The sequence below is a fragment of the Mytilus edulis genome, chromosome 9 (genome assembly GCF_963676685.1).
Source record: "Mytilus edulis chromosome 9, xbMytEdul2.2, whole genome shotgun sequence".
Lineage (NCBI taxonomy): Eukaryota > Metazoa > Mollusca > Bivalvia > Mytilida > Mytilidae > Mytilus > Mytilus edulis.
In genome coordinates this window covers 56,305,709-56,333,357 of record NC_092352.1, presented here as the reverse complement: position 1 = coordinate 56,333,357, position 27,649 = coordinate 56,305,709, and the positions used below count along the sequence as shown (strand labels likewise).

Sequence of the window (27,649 nt, the reverse complement as noted above, 5' to 3'; positions counted from 1 at the left end):
ACTAATTAAATTTGAACATTCTATGATAATTCATTTGTATTTTGAGCAGCATTTTAATTTCCATGGACCAATACGAGTATCGATACTAATTGTTAGTTCTTTCATTTTTAATATTCTGTTATTGTGTTTCACTTGGCTGTCTGCGGAAATAAAACTCCCTTGTTGCCTTAGCGTGCCACGTTCTCCAAGCATGCAGTTTTTGATGTCAAGTTACAGAGCACAAAGGTAAACTAATAAGCCGATGATTTTGTCTTGAAGACAATGAACTGCCGGATCTTTTTTCAAACATTAATTTACACTATGCAAACAAATGTATTGATTTGTAATGATGGTTCGTTTTTAATCTTTTCCAATTAACTATTTTGTAGAAGTAAAAAAAATGGAGTTAATTGTGTTTACAGTTGCTGTTCTGGAATTGGTACTAGCTGGACAATATAAAATAGGTAAGCAAATTTTGCAAATAAATATTTCTTCCATCTGATGAGTTAAGCCATTTTCAATTGATTTTTATAGTTCGTTCTTATGTTGTACTGTTATACCACTGTCCTAGGTTAGGGGGAGGGTTGGGATCCCGCTTACACATTTAACCCCGCCACATTATTTATGTATGTGCCTGTCCCAAGTCAGGAGCCTGTAATTCAGTGTTTGTCGTTTGTTTATGTGTTACATATTTGTTTTTCATTCTTTTTTTTTTACATAAATAAGGCCGTTAGTTTTCCCGTTTGAATTGTTTTACATTGTCTTAAGTTGTTAATGTCTGTGTCATTTTGGTCTTTTGTGGATAGTTGTCTCATTGGCAATAATACCACATCTTCTTTTTTATATTTACATTAGATTCTTATATAAGTATTTTGTTGTGTCTGCTGAATTTATGGAGTCAATAAGAGTTTTTGAGAGCTTGTCTTACTACATTTGGCTTTAGTCCTTATTGTCCGTTTTAAAATATAACAAAAGCGGATTGTTTCTGCTAAATAAGGTACGAAAAAAAGAAAAAAAAACTATAAAAAGAGCATTTACCTTTGCAATAATTATTATGTATATAAGATGCTATGGTTTATTTTAAGGGTAAGTGTACTGACAGAAATATATATATATTTAAAAACCCAGTTAAAATAATGAAATAGGAACACAAAATAAAATAGTATATGTCTGCCCTGCAAAAGAGATAGGTCATTTATTTTATGATGAGGTGCAACTAAATGTGGCGAGCGTTCAGACGAGTCAACGATAATTGTTGTTTATTTATTTTGGCGCTATTTTTTAAGTTTTAACCACCGCTTGTAAATGCACTTAATATGATCAGTGTATATAAATTTGTTGTAGTTGACTTTTTATTACAATTGGATATTGAGTTGATTTTTAACCTCACTAGATAAAACACACCGGTAGATACTTATTCGCATATACCCTCCCAGAGAACTTAAGATCAACCCCAGTTGATAAGTTTTTATGTTTTCTATGTTGTGTTTTGTGTATTGTCGTTTCTCTTTTCGTAGTTTTGTTTTTTAAGGAATGACTGTAATATTTTTTCTGTCTATGAAGAAATAACATAAAAAATTTGGTGCACACTGAAAAACGCGCGTAGCGGGTTATTTAACAGTGTGCACCACATTTTTTATGTTATTTCGAATAGACACAAAAAATATTACAGTCATTTCTTATAATTTAATTCTAAATTCTATTTTAAACCGTAGAAAACCATGAAAAAACGTTGATGACGTCACGGTCACATGACTAAATTATGTCTATGGGCTCATAACAAAATAACGTCAGCCAATCAGAAGATGCGTTACATCCAAAATTAAATTATTTGCCATGGTATTGTCAGTTTGTTTTTGACTTATAACTTTGAATTTCTTTTTTTGTATCCTTTGCCTTTCTTTACACAATTAATTGTGAATTATTAGATTGTAAAGAATTAAATTTGTTTCTTATTAACCTGAATCGGTCGATTACAGTATACATATGTTTAAAATTACAGAATTATTGAAAAAAACCCCACATCGATTTAAATATAATTCTTCCATTGTCAAATGTATACATTTTATGAAAGTGGGTGTGATGATTACGGCATTTCATTGATTTCGGCAACACATTGTTATAACTTCTATCACAGAAATGATTGTTGAATGAATGACTATTTAGTAACTTTAATGGAAACATTCAATGCTTGCTTTGACTTTATTGTATCAAATTTTAATTCTAAATTGTGTATCTAAAAGTAAAATCACAAAACTACCGAACTCAGGGGAATATTAAATCCCTTATCAAATGGCAAAATCAAAAGCTCAAATAAACCAAACGAATGGATAACAACTGTCACATTTTTGACCTAGTACAGGCATTTAGAAAATGGTGTATAAAATCTGGTTATATAGCTAGCCTTTTAGGTGAATGACTATTTGCTGTTGTATTCATGTTTGTACCTTTAATTTGTCGTTGGTTGACCCTTATACAATAACAATGACTAATACGCTATACATTTATTGCTTTTGGGATACCATACAGTATCCTCTGCTGTTGTTTTTTATTTGGTCGGGTTGTTGTCTCTTTGACACATTCCCCATTTCTATTCTCTATTTTAGTATATTATGTTAATAGTGTTCAAAAAGGAAAACATGCTACAAAGAGGCGCAAGCGATCAGTATGCTGGAGTTTCTTAAAGACAAAATACTATTAGGTAGACTTTTGTTTTTATAACAAATTGTGGGTTTTCCTGTGGGAACTAACTATTCCCGCTGTTTTGATTTTTTTTATATGAGTTGGAGTTCCTTCAAACAACGTATCCAATAATTTAATTCCACATTCAGATTTAATGATGTTGTTTTCAACATCAACAATCACAACTTTTCAGTTGGGCTCGATTCATATATCCTCCAAAACTAGAAATAAAACCCCCCATAAAACACGGTCATTTTCTAATCCTATACTACGAATTTGACATAAAAGGTCATCTCAGTACCAGAATCTATGACAAACGAGTCGTATTACACAAACTTCAACTGCATATTAGGTATACATTTCCCAACTCATTCAATATTTGCAGCTGCTTTCTCAAATATTCGTTCTTTATCTATAGATTGTTTATATACTATTTTATTTATTTGTTGACATAGTTGTTTGATTTTTTTAGCGATTAAGGTTACAACACACTGTTAACTGCTGTACCCCAATTTTTTTACGTTTTTACCTATTATGTATGATACTTTTTCTCATACATTATTGTTAATATAATGGAATGATTTTCAACTGTCATACAAGTGAAAGGTTTAGATTGCCATTTAAAGTCATAAGAAACCTCAAATAAAAAAAATAATGCATACGTTTTTTTATAATTCAATGGATAGTTTTCATTGTAAAACTTATATACATATACTTTTTTCTGAAGAAAATTCTTTAATTTATTCATATTAAGAAGAAGTTTACTTTACTTTAATTGCTTCCTTCCAGGAAGCAATTCCCCCGACATATTTTCCGTATGCAAAGTGACCTCAGTGTGACCCATCTCGTAAAAATCCGGTGATCACAATACGCATGGATGTCCTTAAAATAAACTATTATCTGAATTTACATGTTAAACACGTGCTCAATTTCCATGCTTTTTTGTTGATTATTTGTCGATTGTTGACAAACAGGTGACAATCGTTAAACTTCGGCTTCAAAACACGAACTTTAATTACCTGCCATATTTTCACAACAACACTGACCGATTGAAAAAAAAACAAACAACTATACGAAATTTACACGAAAAAAACTATAAATTCGTGCACAGAATGATGTTTTTATGCATTGGTTCAAGAATTGGAAGAACATTATTTTTCACCGGTCACTCGTTTCTTATGACTTTAATAAGTTAAATCCACTATTTGTTGTACCGAGTCAGGAATATGACAGTTTCCATTCGTTTGATGTGTTAAAGCTTTTGATTTTGACTTTTGAGAAGAGACTTTCAGTTTGGAATTTTCCCTTGAGTTTGGTATTTTTGTTATTTCACTTTTCATTATGTTGCTCCCTATCTTTTCGTTGATGGTCAGAATACTATATACAAAAAAGAAGATGTGGTATGATTGCCAATGAGACAACTGTCCACAAGAGACCAAAATGACACAGAAATTAACAACTATAGGTCACAATACGGCCTTCAACAATGAGCAAAGCCCATACCGCATAGTCAGCTATAAAAGGCCCGATTATGAGACAACTGTCCACAAGAGACCAAAATGACACAGAAATTAACAACTATAGGTCACCATACGGCCTTCAACAATGAGCAAAGCCCATACCGCATAGTCAGCTATAAAAGGCCCCGATATGACAATGTAAAATAATTCAAATGAGAAAACTAACGGCCTTATTTATATAAAAAATGAACGAAAAACGAATATGTAACAGATAAACAAACGACAACCACTGAATAACAGGCATCTGACTTAGGACAGGCACATACATAAATAATGTGGCGGGAGTTAAACATGTTAGTTTATATTATATTGGTATAGCATTATGTTTACTTCTACAATGAAATATTCCATTTAATAAATTGTTCCATTTATTCAAATTGGCGGCTGAAAATTATCAAATCAAGTTGAATTTCCAATTTCAAAAGTCAAAATTATTGTGCAAAAAATAATGTTCAAATAACATTTCTCAATGCTGTCGTTAATCATATAATCTTCAACAAGACGTCATATGATACATTACAATACAATACAATACGATACAATACTATATTTTTATTGTCAATGAAGGACGCCTTCCGAGGGCAGTATAATTACATATAATTGATAACAATGAATATTATTAATTCTAAATGATTAATAATAACAAAATAGAAAATAGAAAAAAAAAACACATAAGAAAAAGCAAAAACTCAGATATGTATAATGTAGAAGAGATTGGCAACTGTATGATGTTTTTTAACCTATTATTATATATTTAGTTCATGTTACCGCGATTTTGAATATTTGATATTATGGATACTTATATCTGTATTCCCATAAAGCCAATGCATTACATCGATACAGAGATAACAAATACAAACAGTAAAAATTTACAATTAATACAAAACAACTCGAGACATTTATCTCATACATTGTATTTCACCTCCCGTTTCACATCATTTTGGAACATATCGTCTGTTTCTGAACTCCTCAGTTGTTATCCGCTTACCACAAACTTCAGCAGACGACAATGCCGTCAAATTCAAGCCGTACTCCACATACACATAGGAGAAAAAGACCATGAAGATATTTAAAGCAGACATTGTATACTAAATACTAAGATTTAATTATTGTTGGTGGTTTTACATTCGTTGAAAAATGTTTTATGCATGTTCATGACGAGAACAGATTAACAAAGAATACAATAGATAGGTCTTGTAATAGCAGCAAGGCCGTGATGAAGGTAGGAGATTTTAACAATCACTGGAGAATGAGAATAAATAAGACAGGGACAAATAATTTGTATGGCAACAGTCCATTTCGGACCCCTCTAACGGTTGAGATAAAAGTACGTGCTGAGAGTGTGAGTATGGCACTGTATACACGATGACTTTGATTTAACTTCCATATTTTGACCGGACGTAGATGAGTACTTGTACATCCCACATAACCGAACGGACGCCCAACTTTAGCAAGTGATTTGCCGGCGTTTGGAAGAAGACATATAGTGACCATTTTCTATTCAAAACCTTTCGGGTTTGCTCAATTAGAGGATACTTTGAATAAACGAAATTTTAGATCAAAATATTGAAGATGCAATAGCTAGGCTAACTACAGAAGAGTTCATACACATTAAGGAAAACGAAATCCGATGTCAACTAATTTCAGTACGATTGAAGTCTCAAGCAAAACACTAGGACATTTGCTATTATATCAACCCTATAAACACTGCACCAATATTCGTTCAGTTTTCACTGTGAAATTTCCTCAATTTAGTAATTGCATGTAGAGTTCATTAAAATTATTATTATTTACTTTAGGTTCTCATAACAAATTTTAACTAATATCACCCGTCTGACATCGATTATCTCAGTGTAACCATAATATGCACCTTCCACTGCACCAATGTATATTAACAAGGATCGATGCAATTATGTATCAACAAGTCTAAAATCATTGAAAAGTTTTATCATTTAACTGTATAGCAAATTGATCTTTCAAAAATGAGGTGATCTAGGTTTACAATTGATTTCATTTAAAAAAAAAAACCCAACTTATTTGGATGCCGATGAATATTGTTGTGAATGAAAAATAATTGATTAAATATGTTTTGTAAAATGATTGTGTAAACAAACCATTAAAACTCTTTCACAGGAAACATCAAATTGGATTACAACATTTTTATATTATTAAAGTAATTGATCTAAATCAAATTTAGAATCAAAAGTTGAATGTATCAACATGTTTGCGTTTATAGTCGTGCTTTTATAATTTGTAGCTTTGTGCCTGTCATTGTTTTTTGTCCTTAGCCTTACTGACCTAACTAACTCCCTCAGGCAAAGTTGGCTTTAGACGAATTTGGCTACTTATTTTAGGTATTTTGACATATAGCTTTTCAACGGTTTCGGTACTTATACATCTTCGGATTTCAAACGTTTGGCTTTGAGCGTTCCTGATGAAGGTAAATCCAGAATAGCGGTTTGGACGCAAGAAATTATTAAACGTGTTGTTTTCAATATTTTACATCACTGGGTCGATACCTCTGCTGGTGGACTATCAGTCCCCGAGGGTATCATCAGCTCAGTAGTCAGTACATCGGTACTGAAATGATTTATCAAACTTTACTAAAATTGTCCGTTTATCAATTTTAAAATTATTATGAAACTAAGGTTTTAACTCCCTCAGGCAAAGTTGGCTTTAGACGAGTATGGCTATTTATTTTAGGTATTTTTGACATATAGCTCTTCAAGGAATTCGGTACGTATACATCCTCGGATTTCAAATGTTTGGCTTTGAACGTTCCTGAAGAAGGTAAATCCAGAAAAGCGCTTCGCAAGCAAGAAAATATTAAATGTATTGTTTTAAATATAAAATTCTAATCCTGGTATCTATGATGAGTTTATTTGCAATATTTAAGATACCTTATTATACCATTATGCTAATTCTTCAGTCCGATTCAGGCATTTTATAATTTGACTATTTTCTTGTATCTATGCATAAAATAATAAAATGCCCACAACAATGAAAACTTGAATTATAAAACAGACCAGTTTCTTCTATTATTGAACAACATTCAGTTTTTAAAAGTTACCTATTTATAGTTATTACAATAACCGAAGTTAACAATTATTTTCTATTTTATATCATGTTTCGAAGACAGCATTAACTATTGAACATTTGTCCTGATTGTGTACAAAGATTACGTAGTTTTGCACCTTGTCTTACTACTAGCGCTACCACCACATTTTGTGAAACCCTGACCAACTCACAATGACAGCTTTTTTAAAGGATATTTCATTGTTAAAGTTAAGAATAAAACGGCAATAAAGTTACAGATCCAAATGATTTCTGGTGTAAAGACCTCATGATATTCAGACTTTAATTCCAAGTGGTTAACCGTTCTCTTCTTTACCATTTTAAACAACCAGGTTCAGCAAAAAAAAATAAATTATGTACGTCCTAATTCACACCTTCAAAACAATTTTTATTTTTCCAAAAAAAAGGAAGGCTAAACAAACGTATGTGCGGTCATAAATCAGACATTAACCTCAATGCTAACGACATTCTATACCAGCATTTCAATCAGCCCGATCATTCCATCGTTTCTATGACAGTTCGCATTATCGAAAAGATATACCATAGCTCTAACAATCCTAATCTTTTAACAACTCTCCGTAGACAAAAAGAGGACTACTGGATTAGAAATTGGGAACTGCGACACCTTATGGTTGCAATGACAAAATTGGTGGTATAGGTATTCTATCTAGTCCTTCGTGTAACTCGGTGAATGTGATGAATATTTTCAACTCGACTCCTCGACGTAGACGCAGTCATGGTGATCGTCATTATATATCACCTTCTCTGAATGATGTATCTAATGCCATTTATACAAAAGCCGTTAGGTATTCATCACATTCGCACGAAACTTTATTCATACCCCTTTCAAAACTTCATTCTCTGTTCAATTTATGTTTGGAATCCACTGTTACACACCCTCATTCAAACCAATACAAATTTACAGCTAAAATTTCGGATATTGCAAGTCACAGACTTTTCAAGCCAGTCTGTATTGGCAAAGATGAAAAAGAGAAAAGATCTTTCCTTAATCTTTCCTTTGCCAATAAAGGTATCGACGGCGTCAACTTAGGCAATATCCTTCATCATAAATTAGTTCAATCGAAAATACATTGTACCTCCTTATTTCAAAGACCAGTCTGTACCAATCATTTTATACCTATACCAAACCTAATGCAACTAAAATTTTCAATTACAAACACGTTTTGACGACTTCAAGTCTGAACCTCCTGATTGCACTTGTGCTAGTTCCCAATTCACATATAATCCTGCTGGCCACGTTATTACCGGTGACCTCAACATTGTTAATAACACTTCTCTACGAAATGTGTTATCAAAAGGTCCGAAATATCGTGAGCCTAAATCCATCAATTGGAAATACAACTTTAAAATTTTGATGGATGCAGTTGAGGATTATGCCAGGCAATGGGCTAAGCGCGAGAAGGAAGACGTAGACATTCTTTCCGGATGGATTAAGGCAGTGAGGTCGTTGATACAAATCAGAATTAAGAAACTGAATGGGTCTATTAATGCCCATGCTACGTCAATCTTTAAAGACCCAAATGTTGCAAAACACCTATCCTACCTCCATGATAAATATGTTGTTGTCCCCGCAGATAAAGCCCCAAACAACATCGTTTTCGTGTGTAAAACTCATTACATTAACTGCTTGAAAAACGAATTAGGTATTGACAATTCACTTGCAAACTCAACATATTCCCTCACGACACTTACCAAAGAGGAAATCCTAGATAATCATAGGTCTGTTCTGTGTTCCTTTGGAATTTCAACCAAAGATGAAGAACTGGATCTTCCATCACTGTATTGGATACATAAACTACATAAGTGTCCTTACAAACAACGGTATATTGCTGGGTCTTCCAAGTGCTCCACGAAACCTGTTTCTATTTTTTCAACAATCAAAGACGGGCTTTAAAGTTATTGTGTAACTGCCTATTCTAGAGGGGGCGTGAATCAGATGTGGATACTTAAAAATTCCAAAGATCTTTTAGAGTACATACAATCTAACTCTCTTTCATCTTGTAACATTATTACAACATTTGACTTTTCTACCCTTTACACTAGTATTCCACATTCCAAACTAAGAGACAAATTGAAAGAGTTGGTATTGCTTTGTTTCATTAAAAAGAATGGCCAACGTAGAAACAAGTATCTTGTCTTAGGGAGGGATAAATCCTACTTCGCAAAGGATCACTCTGATTCAAACAAAAAATTCTCTGAAACTGATATTATCAAGATTCTTGATTTCTTGAATGACAACATATTTGTTACGTTAGGAGGACGTGTTTTTCAACAGACTGTCGGCATTCCAATGGGAACAAACTGTGCCCTCTACTTGCCTACTTGTTTCTTTAGTATTATGAGGCTAACTTCATGCAGGAACTGCTTAGGAAGACAGATAAGAAGTTAGCAATATCCTTCAACTCTACTTTCCGCTATATAGATGATGTTCTTTCACTAAGTAATTTAAAATTTGTGGAACGCATCTATCCCATCGAGCTAGAGATAACGGATACTACAGATACACTTAAGTCGGCCTCATATCTTGACTTACATTTAGAAATTGACAATGAGGGTCGGTTGAAAACAAAACTTTACGACAAAAGAGATGATTTCAGCTTTCCAATTGTGAACTTTCCATTTCTAAGTAGCAACATTCCAGCAGGAACTGCATACGGGGTATACATCTCCCAATTGATACGATATTCCCGTGCTTGCATTTCCTATCATGATTTTCTTGATAGAGGGTTGCTGCTCACAAGGAAGATATTAAACCAAAAGTTTCAAATGGTGAAGTTGAAATCATCCTTTCGTAAATTTTATGGACGCCTTCACGAGTTGGTTGACCGTTATGGAATAACCGTTTCACAAATGATATCGGATATGTTCCTTACGTCGTAACTAAAATCCCCTTCCCGTTCATGAATGTGACCTACCGAATTATTTACCGGATTTGTTATCACATAAGCAACACGACGGGTGCCACATGTGGAGCAGGATCTGCTTACCCTTCCGGAGCACCTGAGATCACCCCTAGTTTTTTGGTGGGGTTCGTGTTGTTTATTCTTTAGTTTTCTATGTTGTGTCATGTGTGCTGTTGTTAGTTTGTATTTTTCATTTTTAGCCATGGCGTTGTCAGTTTGTTTTAGATTTATGAGTTTGACTGTCCCTTTGGTATCTTTCGTCCCTCTTTCATCATATTTTGATTATACGATGTCATTAAGGTTTTTGCGTCATTGTGATCACAATTCGAATATTTGAAAACTTATACACTGTACGGCTGTCGAAAACTATGTTTGTTTATTTAAATTTTAGGTTCTTGATACGATTAACTTATGTGTATTAGTCGTAATTATCTAACGCTTTGTAAATCAAGTGTTCTAAAACAATTATCGGAGACGGAAAACCAGAAATACCTGGATTTCGTTCATATGTATCGTCAATTAAATTTTTAGGTTTGGCGTCGGCCACGGAGGTAAGGTCGGGAAAACTTTATATATTTTGGCCTTCACAATATATTTCAATTTTTACAATTATATTATCTCATCCAGATAACCAGCATATCTGCATTTCAATTTTAAACACTTCATTGTTATTGGGGAGGTCGATGTTTGTAATGGACAACTTTTCAAACTGCCCACATGTATTTCAGTTCTTTGATGATATACTAGTAAATTAAATTTACGTCCTGTATTCGTTTGAAGGATATGATGAGAACTGAAAATAAAAATCTATCCATAGTTGATAGGCGAATTATGTTGCTTGCTTTGATGTACGTGCTCGCGATATAACTATGTTAGTCAGATGATTTTAGTTATGTATAATATTTTTGAATTCGCCATCTCGCATGGACGTCCACACTTATCAACGGCTGAACTACTAGGTCTTTATTTAATATTTCTTTTTTTTAAGTTGACATTTTTCGTATATTTTCCTGAACAAATTTGAAGCACCTCTCGTCCTATTTAAATACTTTTGGTTAACGGCTTTTAACATTTTATTAATTCCACCGTGTCCAGGGTCCAATGTGATCTCGTTGTGATGCTGTGATTGCATAACCAAACTTCATATACTCCAGACTGAAATCGTGCAAAAGCACTTTTCGGTTTAAAATGACTTAATATTCTGCTTATAAATAATAAAATAATTTCTATAAAATTCTTGAATCCTCAATTTACTTCCATTTGTATTAGCCATGTTAGCAGCAACTCTACCTGAGATCACCCCTAGTTTTTGGTGGGGTTCGTGTTGTTTATTCTTTAGTTTTCTATGTTGTGTCATGTGTACTATTGTTTTTCTGTTTGTCTTTTTCATTTTTAGCCATGGCGTTGTCAGTTTGTTTTAGATTTATGAGTTTGACTGTCCCTTTGGTATCTTTCGTCCCTCTTTTAGCAGCAACTCTTTCACATTAATCTGCCTGAATGTTATTTAAAGATAGCTTCTTAAATTTGTTTAATGCTATGTTTGTGCAATACATTAACTCAAAAACACAGTATTGATATTTTTTATAAATTTTAAAAAATCGCAATAATTTTAAAACTCCAACTATTTAATCAAGTATTACCCATCGGTATATACCTTTTAAAAATGTAAAAAGTTATTCTATATTAATCCATTATGGAACATCTTGTTTAATGTTTCAAGAGGCGTGTCTATTACTGAATGCATGGTGATTTCCAAACAATGTCACCAACAGACAACATACTCCAATGCAAGTTTCGTAACAGTTTCAGTGATTTCGCGGTTTCAGTAAAAGTGCATCTAGATCTCAATCAAAGATTTAAAAACCCATTTGAAACAAAAGACAAAATAAAAAGAAGACACTTCAGCTTTGATTACGGACTTTTTTTTAAGATAAGTCCGGTATTGTTGTAATTTTACTTTTTAGGTGTTTTGATACAAGACGATGTGTGGAAAGGCCCTTATAATGTAACGGATGATATTATTATCGATGGATCTGTAGAAGTTAATTTTACTGTCCACATCTCTTCAACAAGAAATGGAATCGAAACTACAACTAAAGGTACAAAAGTAATGTAAAACAATATATTCTGTGTTTGTGGTCCCTCATTAATCTTTTTAATTAAAAAAAATATAGGAAATGTTCTTTATTTTCAGGAAGGTTGTTTTCTTTTCACTGTTATCAAATGGAGGAATACACATTAATTTATGAACAGCTAAGTTATTTAGAGGACTATACAATAGCTATGTTGAGCTAAGCTTATAAAACCAGAATCATCTAAATGGCGGTGATTCTTTTTTCATGTTACAACGAAAACGGAAACTTAGCCTTTGTGCCAATATAAATAAACCACATTTTTAGTTGGGGCGCTATATCGATCTAAAATTCAGCATTGAAACTGCGTTTCACTTTAGCAACATCGGTATTTGTTTAATTTAAAAATGATTTTGCGGTATGAATAATAATTCAGTGGAAAAGAAATAGGAGTGAACTCTTTCTATTTGAAATAGGTGTATAGAACATGTTTTGAATATATCCAACAAACTTTCTATTCGAAACTTTTCAAAATTTATAAACATGTGATACAAACAAACACCAAATCCGTCGTTCTGCCGTAAATTATAAGTAACATACCGCTGGGAAGAAAGTTATCTTTTAAAAGGGTAAATTAACTAATCATAGATAGTAGCTTAACGTTTTGTAAGTGCGTTTTGTCTTAGAAAGACTCGTCAGTGATGCTCAGATAAAAAAAAATTGAAAGACAAAAATAAAATTTCTACACCAGTTGTATATATATAAATATATATTGGTAAATGATACAAAATCACCCCAAAAAAGTTATTATCCAATTAGCGAATGAAACAAATGCATTAACACACGTTTGCGTAAAATCAGTTTTTGTGTGTACAGTTTGTTCAGTGATACTTTCTTTATGCCAAATTCTAAAGACAATAACAATCAAAACCAAGGAGTAAACAAAGACTAAAAAAACCAAAGGACATTTACATCAACAGTTATAAATAATAAATAAGAAACAACACGAACTAAAATAAGCAAAATATGAATTCTTTATTTGTATTTATCATTTATATTTGTTTTCAATATAAGCCAATCAATTGCAGTATGTGACCTCCTTGGAGAGGGATACAGTGGATTTCTAACATTGGTAGATGTTCCTACATCGTCACTTATTGAATGGCAGTCAAAAAGCCGCCATATCCCTCACCTGATATTTGCTAAAAGCACATGCAAAGCTGACAAGTCAACTTATACATACAAGTTTTTCCCGCCATGTGATATAACAAACGAGGCCATAGCAGACACCATATTGACGCAAAATTGCCTGGAGGTAGTCATACTTCACGACCATACACTTAGTATGTATGTACAGTTATTTCATGATCTGCAGGTGTAATAACACCAAATCATAGAACGTCATATCCAGTTGCATACGAAAAAAGTCGAACAAAATATTCCCTTAAGTTTGACAGTATGTAATTTGTCTGAAATTTCTTTGTAGTAAAACATATCTTGGTCATAAACATATATCTTGTTCATAAACATTTATCTTGGATATTTCAAAGACTAATTATTTTCTTTTTGGGGGTTTACATAGAATATTTTTTTGAGGTTACATGGTTACTAAAGCTTGTACACAGATAGAAAAGAGAAACTTTTATTGTTAATCTTCCATTGATGGTTATTTTCTTGTATGCAATGAACTATTATGTGAAAATTTGTCTATAGTACTGGACAGGATAAAAGTTTACCCGTGCCAAGTATTTCTTTATTTGTAACAAAGATTAATTGTGCAAAATGTTTTGAAAAGTGAAAATCAATGGGGTATTACGTCTGCAGAAAACAAGTTTATTTTAAATTGTGATTATTTCTAATGTAAAAAGCTATGATATGTTCTAGACATTAAGATTTATAGCTCGTTACACTGCAGACTTCAGCATTGTGAGCATTTGCTTGTCGTGTTGGTTGATATAAAACATGGGTCATTAGATTCAAAGAAAATAACAAATCAAATAAAACTACTGAATAATATTTTATGCCTTTGAAGATAAATTTTACAAATTTCGAACTAAAAACAAATGATTTAAAATTTTCGTTAATGTTTATGTTATATTGACTAATAGTTTGATTAATTAAAAAAAAAATATGTCGCAATATTAAGTATTATTCATATTTTTATACATTAAGACATACGCTCGAATCAATATAAAGGGACATTATATTCATACTGCGTGTATTGTTACCAAATTTACATTGAGGAAAAATAGGTAAATTGATAACATAAATTTCTATTAAGAAAATTTAGAGAAGAATATTCTCTCTCATGGAAATAAGATGTCTTGAACTTTTCTTAAATGAAAAAAGCTTGTCAAATATTTCCTTAAGGGAAATTAAGTGTTGTAGTGGACAAACTTTCCTGACAGGAAAAAATATCTGTCCAAATTAAAATTTGATGCAGCAAATTCCCGAAGAGAAATCTTTTCTTTCAATGAAGAAAAACAAACATCCGAGGAAAAGTCTTTTCCATTAGAGAACTTGATTTCCCTGGAAGAAAATTGTAAGAAGGGGCATAACTTTGCAACAGTGGCACTAGAGTCAAAACGTTTTAAGACAAATATCAAGGAACGAATACAATTCAAGTTGTCAACCTTATTGTGATCTACCTCCAAAAATCAAGGTGACAACATTTGCACTCAACGGAATTGCAAACTTGTCTCAAAGACTGTTGAAGTAACAATGTCTTTGTGTTAACTTTGAAAAATATGATCATATTCCATCAACATGTAAGAATAAAATCTGTGTCTATTTTTTTAGTTCTAATATCCCAACTTGGCATATAAAGATTATAGTAGTTAATTCTAGATATAATCTATTGTATTTCAATTTACCGACAACAAAAGCTTGTTGCCAGTTTATCACTTTTTTTTATTTAGGAAAAAATATACAATACATATGCAAAAGAAAGAAATATCGTATACATTATGATCTTATTACTGGCCAATAATGTGCCTTTGATAAGTCCCTTATATTTGTTGTTTTTAAGGTTCGTTCTGCCTACAAAACTTAGTTGCCCGTTTTTCCACTATACCAGTATCATCTAGAATTATTAATATCAAACATGGAATCCGACTACATCTTGCCAGAAAGTACAGTTTAAAACATTTGGTGATTTTTGCAAGTTTAATCGCAGTTAACGAAGCTTTGGCCGAGGTAAGTTGAAAGATAGGATGAATATAATTAGAAATTCACAAGCATACATTATAAAAGACAACTGTGGCCGAAATAAAATATATGTGGTCGATGCCAAAGCTGGTGGACGTTTAGTTCCCGCGGGTATCCGCAGCCAAGAAGACAGCACTTTGGTGTTTGCATGAATATCAATTATATGGTCATTTTTTTTTTTTTATCAATTTACTGTTTTCAAAAGGCGTGTTTGGCTTTCTAACTATTTTGATCTGAGCGCCACTAATGGATCTTATGCAGACGAAACGCGCGTCCGGCGTATCAAATTATAAGCATGATACCTTTGATAACTATTTTTTCGAAAGCTTCAAACGCAAAGTTTCACAAGAGCCATAGTGTTCATTTTTCAAGCTTCGAAACATTTAGCCTAGTTGTATGAACAGTAGTTTAGATCACTCTTAATTGTTTCAAATTTATGCCGGGTTGACATTCACATGATTCAATGTTATGAAAATGAAAAAAGCAAATGTCGAAAACAGCAATCGAATGAAAAAAATAAAGATACGATGAAACAAATATTTTGTGTTTATACCTACAGTTTGAGCAAATCGGAAAAGTTTAACCTAACGATGGCCTATTATAATAATTATATAATAGTTCTTAAAAAACTGCTCATTATTGTGATATATGGACTGCCCACAGGACAGTGGTATTGACTTAGATAGTGATAATGACTGAGCCGAAAGCGAGGTCATTATCGCTGTCGCAGTCAATACCACTACCCTACGGGCAGTCCACGCATCACGATAATGACCAGTTTTTCAAGAAATATTATGTTTATTTCATTGAGAAAACCATGTTTTGGAAAATTCTCATAAATTCAAAATGCCTACAGCGAACTCGAGTAGTTGTACGATTTCTATGGCAAAGAGTGAAGACCAGTCGTAGTAATACTGCCATTCATTTAAGTGCAATTTATCAGTATATAAATACTTATTAATCAAGTTATCTTTAATTTTATAATTAACGAAAACATATAATAAACAATTTAACAACTGAAATATAATCATATATTAAAATAGGAACATGTTTTATAAAAGGTACATCTCTCTAAAAAGAGAAACCACGCCCCACCGGTCATTGACAGAGAAATCACGCCCCAACGGTCATTATCAGACGGAAACCACGCCCCACCGGTCATTATCATGTAAAAGTTTGTTAACGACCGGTTTTCTGGTCCGTTTTTTTTTCTGTTAATTACCGATGGAATTTATTGCTGAAGAATAATGAATATCATGTGACCCCTTTCAATCCAATAAGAGAATCTTATTCTCAACCGATATGAAATAACAAACTATATAGAACGATGAAAAGGTATTAACGACTTCTACTGACAGAGTTTTCCGGATTGGCATATACACGTCCTAATTTAAACCTTTATGTTAATTCGTATTCGCTTTATCATTGCAATATTGTCTTTTTATGTTTCCCCATCATATTATATCATTTGTTTATTTTTTCAAAAGGCAAACAGATTAAATATGTTGACCACAGAATACACATGGATTATATACGCGGAAGGATTGAAACTACCCACATACTCCAATGCTAATATTTCAAGCGGAAGGATTTCATATCTTAGAATGTATTATCCTCATATGATTGGTGATAACGGAACATGTAATGATGTATGGCCACAGAACAGTATACATTCGGTATATGATATTAATATATATATCTAGCTTTATCATATACTTGTACATGTTGTATAAAAAATAATGTTATAATTTTACAACTTGATAAAACTAATTCATTTATTAAATCTCAAGAATTGTCCTGGTCGTGTGATATGACTTTCGTTATTAACTGCTTCCAGTATATAGATCAACTGCTTCTGGTTGATATCAACTGCTTTCGATTATTATATTTATCGCATGCATTTGTATAAGCATTTCTACAAATTTCGGAAAATAAACTTCACTGGTACATTTTAGTTAAATTCAAAACTAAGTAAAATTAAACAACGAATATTAAGATCAGTAAAATACATAATTATAAAATGAAAAACAAATTATACAATAAATGAACTTTATAAATAAGTTTAAACAAAAATGTCTGTATGGCTTCTGTCGAAGTATATGATAAAAAGAACAAAACATACCATTTTTCATATCAGACTCCTTATCGGTTCATGACCTGTTGGCTCTAGTGCTGATATCATATCGTAGGGCTGATAAGGGATCTGATACCAAAAATGCCATGTTATAATCTATATTATTCACATATACAGATATTGTATACACGGTGATTTTATATTGTTTTTTTGTCGCTGCGTTGTTAACGTTTCCTTGATTTAGAAGCTTCACTGAAAGTGGGAATAATATTTCATGGAAATCGTAAAAGGAAACGCAAGGTATTGGATATTGTATCAACAGGGAGATATAGAATCCATATGCAGGGAATGATGGTATGATGCTACATTTTGTACATATAGATAAGGAGTTTACCATTGGGAAGCTGACATTATCTGTTTTGTCGAATATAGTGATAACAAACTTCAGTGATTTAAAAGGTGGACAAACATATAATTGTTAATTTAAGACAGGGCTTATTGAGCTTATCAAATAACGACAATGATTATTGGGATTAGTATTGCTACTTTCATAAATGAATATTCTTCTCGTTGAATTCAACAAAAAATCCAAAACGTTATATACAAATGCATTACAATTATATACATAATAATTGTTCTTGCCTGACCCACCATGAACCTTGTGGTTTTAATTTGGTATTTGTTTTAGCAATGCAGGTAGATCTATGCACTTGTTAATATTACCGTGTTAAAGTGTTTCCTCGATATGAGGTGGGACATACCAAGGGAACATTCAAAATGCATTAATCGAAGAAAGACAGACAACGCCATGACAAAATAAAACCAACTGATAGATGATCAAGTTAACAAAATACTACATAAAAAAGTGAGTAACACAAACCTAAGCCCAAATCTAAACCTGGTGTGAACTCAAATGTTCTGAGAGGGTAAGTAGTCCCTGTCCTCAACTTATGTAGCTTAGTATATTTGTTCTATATCTATGTTCTCCTATATAATGAAAATAATTTTTATATTGAATAATTCAACTGTTTTTATATAAACAGGGGCATGCATTTACGAAACACACATAGTTGAACCATTATAAATATTTCATCGTCCTGAACATGCATACACTATTAGCCACTGTATGTTAAGCAATCAACAATCAATCAATCAATATATATTTCAGGCTCATCAGAGTTACATCAGTGATGGGAAAAATGTATTTGTAGAGGCGTTAAAAAACTTGGAGACGTCAACACCAAGCGTAGCGTTTGAGACATTTAACTGCAGACAAAATTCCTCTGTTCTCAAATATGGCGATTCATTGGCTGGTGAATTAAACAAGGTTAGTGATATTAAAGATAGATAATTTTTTTATTATTAAAACTTTACACTTTCATTGTATTTAAGAAAGCGCATAAACTTCTCCGTTCGTTACTTTATTCTATCCACGATGTAACTTGTTTGAAGAATTTTCAGTGATTAGGTTTTGCACATATATCACTACAGCACATGAGAATTGTCTAGATGACAAAACTACGTTGATTTGTGATATCACTCAGGAAATTAAATATAATTGAACTGGTTAAGGCGTCGTGTATATATTGACGGGTGCCACATGTGGAGCAGGATCTGCTTACCCTTCCGGAGCACCTGAGATCACCCCTAGTGGGGTTCGTGTTGTTTAGTTTTTTATGTTGTGTCATGTGTGCTGTTGTTTTTTATTTTTTGTCTTTTTCATTTTTAGCCATGGCGTTGTCAGTTTGTTTTAGATTTATGAGTTTGACTGTCCCTTTGGTATCTTTCGTCCCTCTTTTTTAATTTTAATTTTTCTTTATGTTTTCAAAAACAGATGTAATGGTGAAGACAATATCCACAGAGATTTGCTAGCATGGATTCGTTTTATTGATAAACAAAACAGTGTTAAGACGTTACAGTATACTATTTGCTTTCCGAAATAATAAGAAATATTCTGCATTGAATTATTTCTTATATTCAATAGTATAGAAGTAAACTATGTATCATTTAAATCGACCATAAAAATCTAAACCGATCAAAAACAAAACAACAGTAAATTCTAATGTTAGAAGACTTATTTCTTGTGCATGCAATGTCAGTGTTATATGGTGTCGTGTGTACAAGATATACAAAATATTTGAAGCCATTATAAATAAATTTACTGCTATGTAATCAGTTGAAAGATCGTGTGATGATACAGAATAGTCATGTTCAAAGTGTACTTAGGTCTTATCACACGGATTAAAATTGAAAAACAAGCAGTTAAGCAAAATGATCTTTAATTAAACATAGAATATCAATTTAAAAAAAGCAGAATGAATGATTTTAATTGTTTGAAGGGTGGGAAGATAGAAATATATGTTGTTTGTTTTAAAATAAAGCACTTGCAAGGTTTTATTGTCATCATCAATGTTGTGATCCTATCACTGTGTGGCATGTTCGTTAGCAAAAGGTTACGATCCAGAGTGTAATGGATCGCAACCCTTGTCTTACAAAGATGCGTGCCTGTCCAAAGTCATGAGCATGTAATTTTATGGTTGTCGTTTCTTGCTGTTTATCATATAATTATGTTCTTCGTTCATTATTTTGTATATAAATCAGTCCGCTAGTTTTCTCATATGAATTGTTAAGGTTTGTCCTTTCGTATACCTTTAAAAGCTGACTATGCGTTATGGCATTACTCATTATTGTATGCTGTGCTACTACCTATATTTGTTTACTTCTGTATCATTTGGTCTATTACTGAGAGTTATCTCATTGGCGATCAAACCACATTTCCTTATTTTTATATTAATTGCTAGATATAAAGCTTTCACGTCGTACGATAGTTATCAAAAGTACCAGGATTATAATTTTATACGCCAGACGCGCGTTTCGTCTACATAAGACTCATCAGTGACGCTCAGATCAAAATAGTTAAAAAGCCAAACAAATACAAAGTAGAGATGCAAAAACCAGGGGGAATGAGCTTATATAAAAAAAATATGTAATATTATTGCCAATGAGACAAATTATCACAAGAGACCAAATGACACAGAAATTAACAACTATAGGTCACCATAAGGCCTTCAACAATGAGCAAAGTCCATACTTCATAGTCAGTTATAAAGAGCTCCGAAATGACAAATGTAAAACAATTCAAACGAGAAAACTAACGGCCTAATTTATGTACAAAAAATGAACAAAACACAAATATGTAACACATCAACAAACGACACCATTGATTTCTAGGCTCCTTACTTCACAATTAAGTCATATCCATTCTCTAAAGAGGTTTGAATAAAAGAAGAAAAAACTACTTTTGATAAATCTAACAACACAAACTTTATCACTCAATAAATCCATGATAATTGAAATATTAACATGATACAGGTTATGTTCCTCTCATATATTTTATGATGGTATGATACTAAAGCCTAAACGAGAGGGAGTTGAATTGATTTTACTATGATGAAAACATAATCTTTCAAAGATTTAATTGATTTCTGGAGCAAGCATGTCAATAACTGCTAGTAGTCCTTTGTTAATTTATGTATAATTGTAATTTTTCTTAAATTCTTTTGTTACTTTTACTGACACCAGACTCGGACTTCTTTTAAGCTGAGGTTTAAACGTTTTATGTTGTTACTTGTGTACTAGTATTTGTCTGTTTGTCCTTTCCTTTTTCAGCTATGGAGTTGTTAGTTTATTTTCGATCTATGAGTTTGACTGTCCCTATGGTATCTTTGGCCCCTCCTTTACTGTGCGTATTGCCGTGTGTTTATATTTTTGCTAGATGTATAAGGAAGGGTATATTTTAAGAGAACTAGTACACATTTTAGTTTTGGGGCAAGCTAAAGCCCGCTTTCTTGTGCGGCTTTTCTTGTTGTGTTTAAGAACAATTGGTTTCCTTCGCTTATTCTATTCTCTTGATCAAGTTGTTTTCTCTTTGACACATTCCCCATTTCCATCCTCAATTTGATATCTATCAAACAGTCTGATTTTGAATCATCAGCATTTTAGAAAAGACTATTTCTGATTCAATATATCTTCATATTTTTGCCAAGCTGATACAAGTCTCTGAAAGGCGTGAATTAAAGGCTTTACTACAGATATTCAGATATGGTAATAATAAAGACTGATGAAGCGAGTCAAATATTAAAACAAGTATAAACTTTGCACAAAACTATATCGACATCTGATTATATAATTAATGAACTGCATTGCCAGCCCATATTTCTTTTACCAGGTGTCAATTACTGGACATACAGGAGGCCTTTCATGGGGTGCTGATACATACCCAAAGACAACAACATATCAAATATGTAGTCCAGTGATAAACACAAACACATACGAATATATGGGAACTTGGAACAATGACAACAGACTTGATCTAGTCAACAATGTGCTATTTGGGAACGATTTTACAGATTTTGGAAATAAAACGTTGACTATCGCTACAAAACCGGTAATCTCTTTTACATGTACATAACAGTTAGTCTACAATAATCAATTATCAACTTTTTTTTATCGTAAGTTAAGTTTAGGAGTAAATAAAAAACAAGGACAGATAATTTGACTAAAGATGGAAAACATAAATCTTTAGACAAACTACACACAAGAAAACACTTACTGAACACTATCCACTAAAAACCTGGAATTATATTAGGTCATCTGGAGGGTTAGCAGTTCAAGTACAACCTGAACTACTATAAACATTTGGGACAATGGTAAATAAAGGCACCAGTAGTATACCGCTGTTCAAAAGTCATAAATCGATTGAGAGAAAAATAAATCCGGGTTTCAACTTGAACCGAGAGAATCATATCAACTATAGTTGGAAATAACGGAAGAACAGAAACACTGACGAGCAACAAAACAAGTGCATGTGCACTATACATAGCAACGAAGTATTTGATAGCAAATACCATATTCCTTAAAGTTCATTCTTATACATTACTCTTCTACATTTTCATAATTCTTATTTCAAACTTGTTTTATCTAACGCTGTTCATATTGCAGATAAAACCATTTGTGATATTCACTGACAACAATGGTACAATTGAGTATTCTGGGTTTTGTATTGATATACTCAATGAACTGGCGCGGCATTTTAAATTCAAGTAGGTATAATAATGACACTGACACAATTCGAACTGTTAACCTAATATTTATTTTATAATGGAACCTTTTTAGAAAGTAATAGATGCTAAATAAGTTTTTTTTCTCATTTTTTAGTTATTGAAAACAACACTGTACAAATTTATTCGTTCGAACTGCTTTTCTGGATTTAAAGTAATTAGGAAGACTATAATTAAAAACAAAAGTGGGAAATCAATCTGTTTAAAAAAAATAACGTCCAACAGCAGGGGCATCGACCTAGTGGTGTAATAGTTATCAAAAGTACCAGGATTATAATGAGACTTTTTAAGTGCATTCTAAAATAATGAATGACAGCTTAGCTTTAAGGAGTTTTTATTCTTTACAGTTACAAAATTGTAGGGCCCCCAGATGGTATGTACGGGGGGCTAAACAGTGATGGTACTTGGAATGGAATGGTCGGCATGGTGATGCGTGGGGTAGGAATATATCGTACATTTAAACCGAAAAGAAATTGCCATTTATTAAACAAAATGTGATGTGATTGTTCAAAGTGCGACTATCCAAAAAAAGATCAGAGTAGGAATATATCGTACATTTAAAACGAAAAGAAATTGCCATTTATAAAACAAAATGTGATGTGATTGTTCAAAGTGCGACTATCCACAAGAGATAAATTTTTAACTATGGACATAAATGTATATCTGTTCATATCAATAACAACAGTAACATTATTGCGACAGATATAATAAGATCTATCTTAACGATTACAATTCAAAAATAATTGTTAGTGATATCGTGTTGTCTGTAGTTCTGATTTCCATTGCAATACAATGAATTTTGCAATGATGAACAAAATATTATGATTTCTGACACTTGTTGCATCTAGAGTACCGATAAGAGAGGAAAAAATTACCAAAGTGACATTAAAAGAGGGACGAAAGATACCAGAGGGACAGTCATATTCATAGATCGAAAATAAACTGACAACGCCATGGCTAAAATAAAACGACGAACAGGCAAATAATAGAACAGAAGGCAAAACATAGAAAACTAAAAACTACGCAAAACGAACCCCACCAAAAACTGGGGGTGATCTCAGGTGCTCCGGCAGGGGAAGAAGATCCTGCTCCACCTGTGGCACCCCTCTTGTTGATTATGTTATTACAAATCCGGTAAATAGTTTAATTCGGTAGATGACATTCGTAAAAAGAGAAGGGTATTTTAGTTTCGACATGAGGAACATATCTGATATCATGTTTAAAAAAAAAAACGGTTATTCCATAACGGTCAACCAACTCGTGATGGCGTCCATAGAATTAACGAAGAGATGATTTCAATTTCACCATTCGGAACTCTTGGTTTAATAGCTTCCTTGTGAGCAGCAATCCTCTATCAAGGAAATCATGATAGCAAATACAAGCCCGGGAATATCGCATCAAATGGGAGATGTAAACTCCGTATGCAGGCGCTGCTGGAATGTTGCTACATAGAAACGGCAAGTTCACAATTGGGAGGCTGAAGTCATCTCTTTTAAAACTCTGAAAATAAGCAAACAACAGTATACAAAAACACAACATAAAGTCTGAGAAACACTTACCCCATAAATAATCTGTAGAATGTCTTAATAAATAAATAGTAATCACAACAATAAGTAATACATATTTAAAAAAAATGTTTTCAGGATGTTGATTTTGCAATTGGACCATTTACCATAACATCTATCAGAGAAACTGTCATTGATTTTACTGTACCATATATAGAAGATGGTGTTGGTATCTTGACCAAACGGCCTGATGGAGAACCAAACAAAATATTCAAAATGTTTAAACCATTCTCATTGATTGTATGGTGCTGTATAGGTGTGGCTATTGTGGTGGTCGGAATACTTTTGTGTGTTGTTGGTAATATCAATCCAAATGTAGAGAAAACATGCAAAGATGAACCACAGTTAGTAGTGGAGCAGAAAAGTCTGAGACAGACAACTTGGCTAATTTATGGTTCATTCTTTGAGCAAGGTAAATTATTTCTTGCATCTGTTTTCGTTACTTTTATTTGATAAGATCTTTGTATCATCATTGTTTTCTTTTATCTTATCAACTTATATACTTATGGGTGGTCAAATGACTCGGGCATACAGTCGCATGCAATAAATGAATCTTGAATAAAACAACATTAAAAATGCTTTGCTAATTTTCTTTCAAAATCATTATTAGCATGTTCTTTATAATTTGATAGCTTTATAGGGATATATCATGTTAAATCTTATGTGAATAGTCTTAGGGTTAGGTTCTTTATTATATACTTTTTGGTACTATTAAGATCACACATCACTCTACATTGGTTGAATATTGACATTATTGTTTAATTGAATATCTTAATTTCCTAGTAATATATAATGTCGTTTTTTTATTAATTAAAGTTAACAACACCCTTATTTTTTGCAATTTAAGGTGTAGATCCAAGGCCAACCACTTTTTCCGGAAGGTCAATGCTCGGATTTTGGTGGGTGTTTACCATCTTGATGACGTCGACATACACTGCAAATCTAGCCGCTAACTTGACAGTCAGTATTGCTGAACAACCAATAAATAGCCTAGAGGAACTGGTTGGACAGACGGAAATTGAACCTTTGGTGAAATCTGGTACCAATCTTCACACTTTGTTTATGGTAATGACCAATTTTTGTTGCTAATTTAGAAAACGTTGAGAGTGTCAAGTTTATAATTTTCTTTTTAAAATTTTTTTATAATAACACGCGATATGTTTTTTTTTTAATAAAGAAAGCAATTAACACATATTGACGAAAAGGACAACTTCTGTAAAATTATTCTAATATCATAATTCCTTCTCCAAAATGTATCCGCAATTGCTACAGAAAGGATATTATTTTCAGTAGAAATAAATATAAAGTGTTTTAAATTCAGATTAATTTATGCAGTATGATGATTCTTTTACCAACGTCATACATATGAAAAAAATATAAAAATTAAGAGACATTAATATTTTTTCATACAATCTGTTTCAAATTCAAATCATTTGTACATATTTTTATACAAGTATCTGACAATACTCAGTTTCACTTTCTGTTATGATAATAAGTATATCAACCAATGAAATGTTCGTATTCAAATCTTTGAAATTTTGTAATAATCCAACAAAACCAGATGATACCGAAAGGTCTCTAAAACAGAAAGTTGAATGACGCGTTTTCTGATCCTTGTCATACAACTGTGAGGTATAGCTAGCTATAAAACCAGGTTTAATCCACCATTTTCTATATCAGAATATGGATGTACGAAGTCAGGAATATGACAGTTGTTATCCATTTGTTTGAGGTGTTTCAGCTATTGATTTTGCCATTTTACTACGCACTTTTCGTTTTGCATTTTCCTCGAATTTTGGTATCTTTGTTATTTTACTTTTTGTAAGCAAAAGTTGCATACAAGATCTATAATGTATTCATCGCTTTTTTTTACCGAAATTTAGACTTCTGATTCTGGAATCTACAAGAAAGTATGGGAAGTAATGGGGGGCATGCCAAAAGTTACAAGCAACGATGAAGCTCTGTCTTATGTTGATCAAGGAAAACATGCATTTATGACAGATGTGACTCAGTTAGACTACATAGTCAGACAGGAATGTGAGAAGTACTCTTTAGCAGACGAGATATTCAATAACGCTGGTCTAGGATTTGTTCTTCCTGAAAACGCACTCTTTAAAGATTCGTTTAACCTGAAGTGAGTACTTGAAATAATAAGTTTCAATTTGCAAGTCTATGAATTTTAAAAAAGAATATGGTAATTTGAACATTATGATCTTTGACGGTTACTCGGCTCAATTCAGAATTTTCCCTTTTATCGAGTTTTTTTGTAAGTAGTTCATTTTAAAAATTGAATTATAATGTTTACAAAGGAGAATATGTACAATGTAAGAAAACTATACCATAATTTATTATAGTGCTTAACATAGCTTATTTTAAGGCTTTTTTTTTTTGAGAAACAGCTGCCGCCAAAATAATCCAAAATTGTCTGCATAAATATTTTTCAAACATATATTTTTTAAATCTACTCACCCCAACTTTTGGTATGATGTTAACCTAATATCAAATATATATTTTCTTATGAAATTTAAAGGTGATTCATAATTTTAATACATTCGACAAGGTTAAGTTTGAAGCAAAGCAAACTTGTGTCATGAGACGACGGCTATAGTGCAAAGGGTGCTAATCTAAGAATAATCAAAACAAAGAACAGTGCTATCATATGATTAGGGATTCAATTTCGATATGTAATCATGAAGCCTCGATCTGTCAAAGTTGATAGGTTACATTCGCTTCTTTGTGTAAAAGAGTCGAAAGACCCTTTCTTTGAATATATTGTGCATCTATTTAAAATATAATATTCTTCGACTGACAATTCACCCTGTAAAATAAGTAAAGCAATGCAAGAATTTCAACCAATCATAACGTTCTATCTGTAGTATGATGAAGATGCAAGAAGCTGGTATGACAGAGAGATGGAAAGAGGAATGGTGGCCAAGTCTAGGGTCATGTTCTTCACAAGCAAGAACAAGTGGTGCGAAACCGTTGGGAATGGACAGCTTGGCAGGATTGTTTTATGTCTACTTGGCGGTGGCAGGAATATCTATCATTTTCTTCGCTGCCGAACTTTTTTATAGGAAGATTCTGTCGGGCAAAATTCAACCTTATGTTTTACAGCTAAAAAGAGTGATTAGCAAAAACGATACCACAAAAACGTCACCATTCGTTGCCAAAGAATAGTTTAAAACAATTTTAGTTTGGAAAGTGTTTTATATATATCTATAACAGCTGTATTTGTGATGCTTTTTGATTTTTTCTTTCAAAATGAGGTAAAATTGCTGCGTTTCCCGGTCTTGTGTTATTTAAATTATAACGTTTTGTAAAAACAATACTCATATGACGACATGTACGACTTGTATGACTTGTATATACCAGAATGCTTTTCATTATATTTGCTTTATATGTAAATAATGAAAATACGTTTTTACTGTAAT

At 32.4% G+C, this 27,649-nt stretch overlaps 1 protein-coding gene across 1 annotated transcript; it reads left to right on the top strand.

The window, feature by feature from the left end:
- The first annotated feature begins 284 nt into the window (after positions 1–284).
- Positions 285–27,649, top strand: LOC139490065 (glutamate receptor 4-like). The gene is made up of 13 exons (XM_071276916.1): positions 285–443; positions 12,145–12,279; positions 13,341–13,595; positions 15,281–15,447; positions 16,947–17,135; positions 18,702–18,860; positions 21,762–21,980; positions 22,535–22,635; positions 23,001–23,091; positions 24,297–24,630; positions 25,066–25,283; positions 26,102–26,352; positions 27,095–27,649. The coding sequence occupies exons 1-13, from the start codon at positions 380–382 to the stop codon at positions 27,393–27,395; spliced, it is 2,484 nt and encodes an 827-aa protein (XP_071133017.1). The 5' UTR covers positions 285–379; the 3' UTR covers positions 27,396–27,649.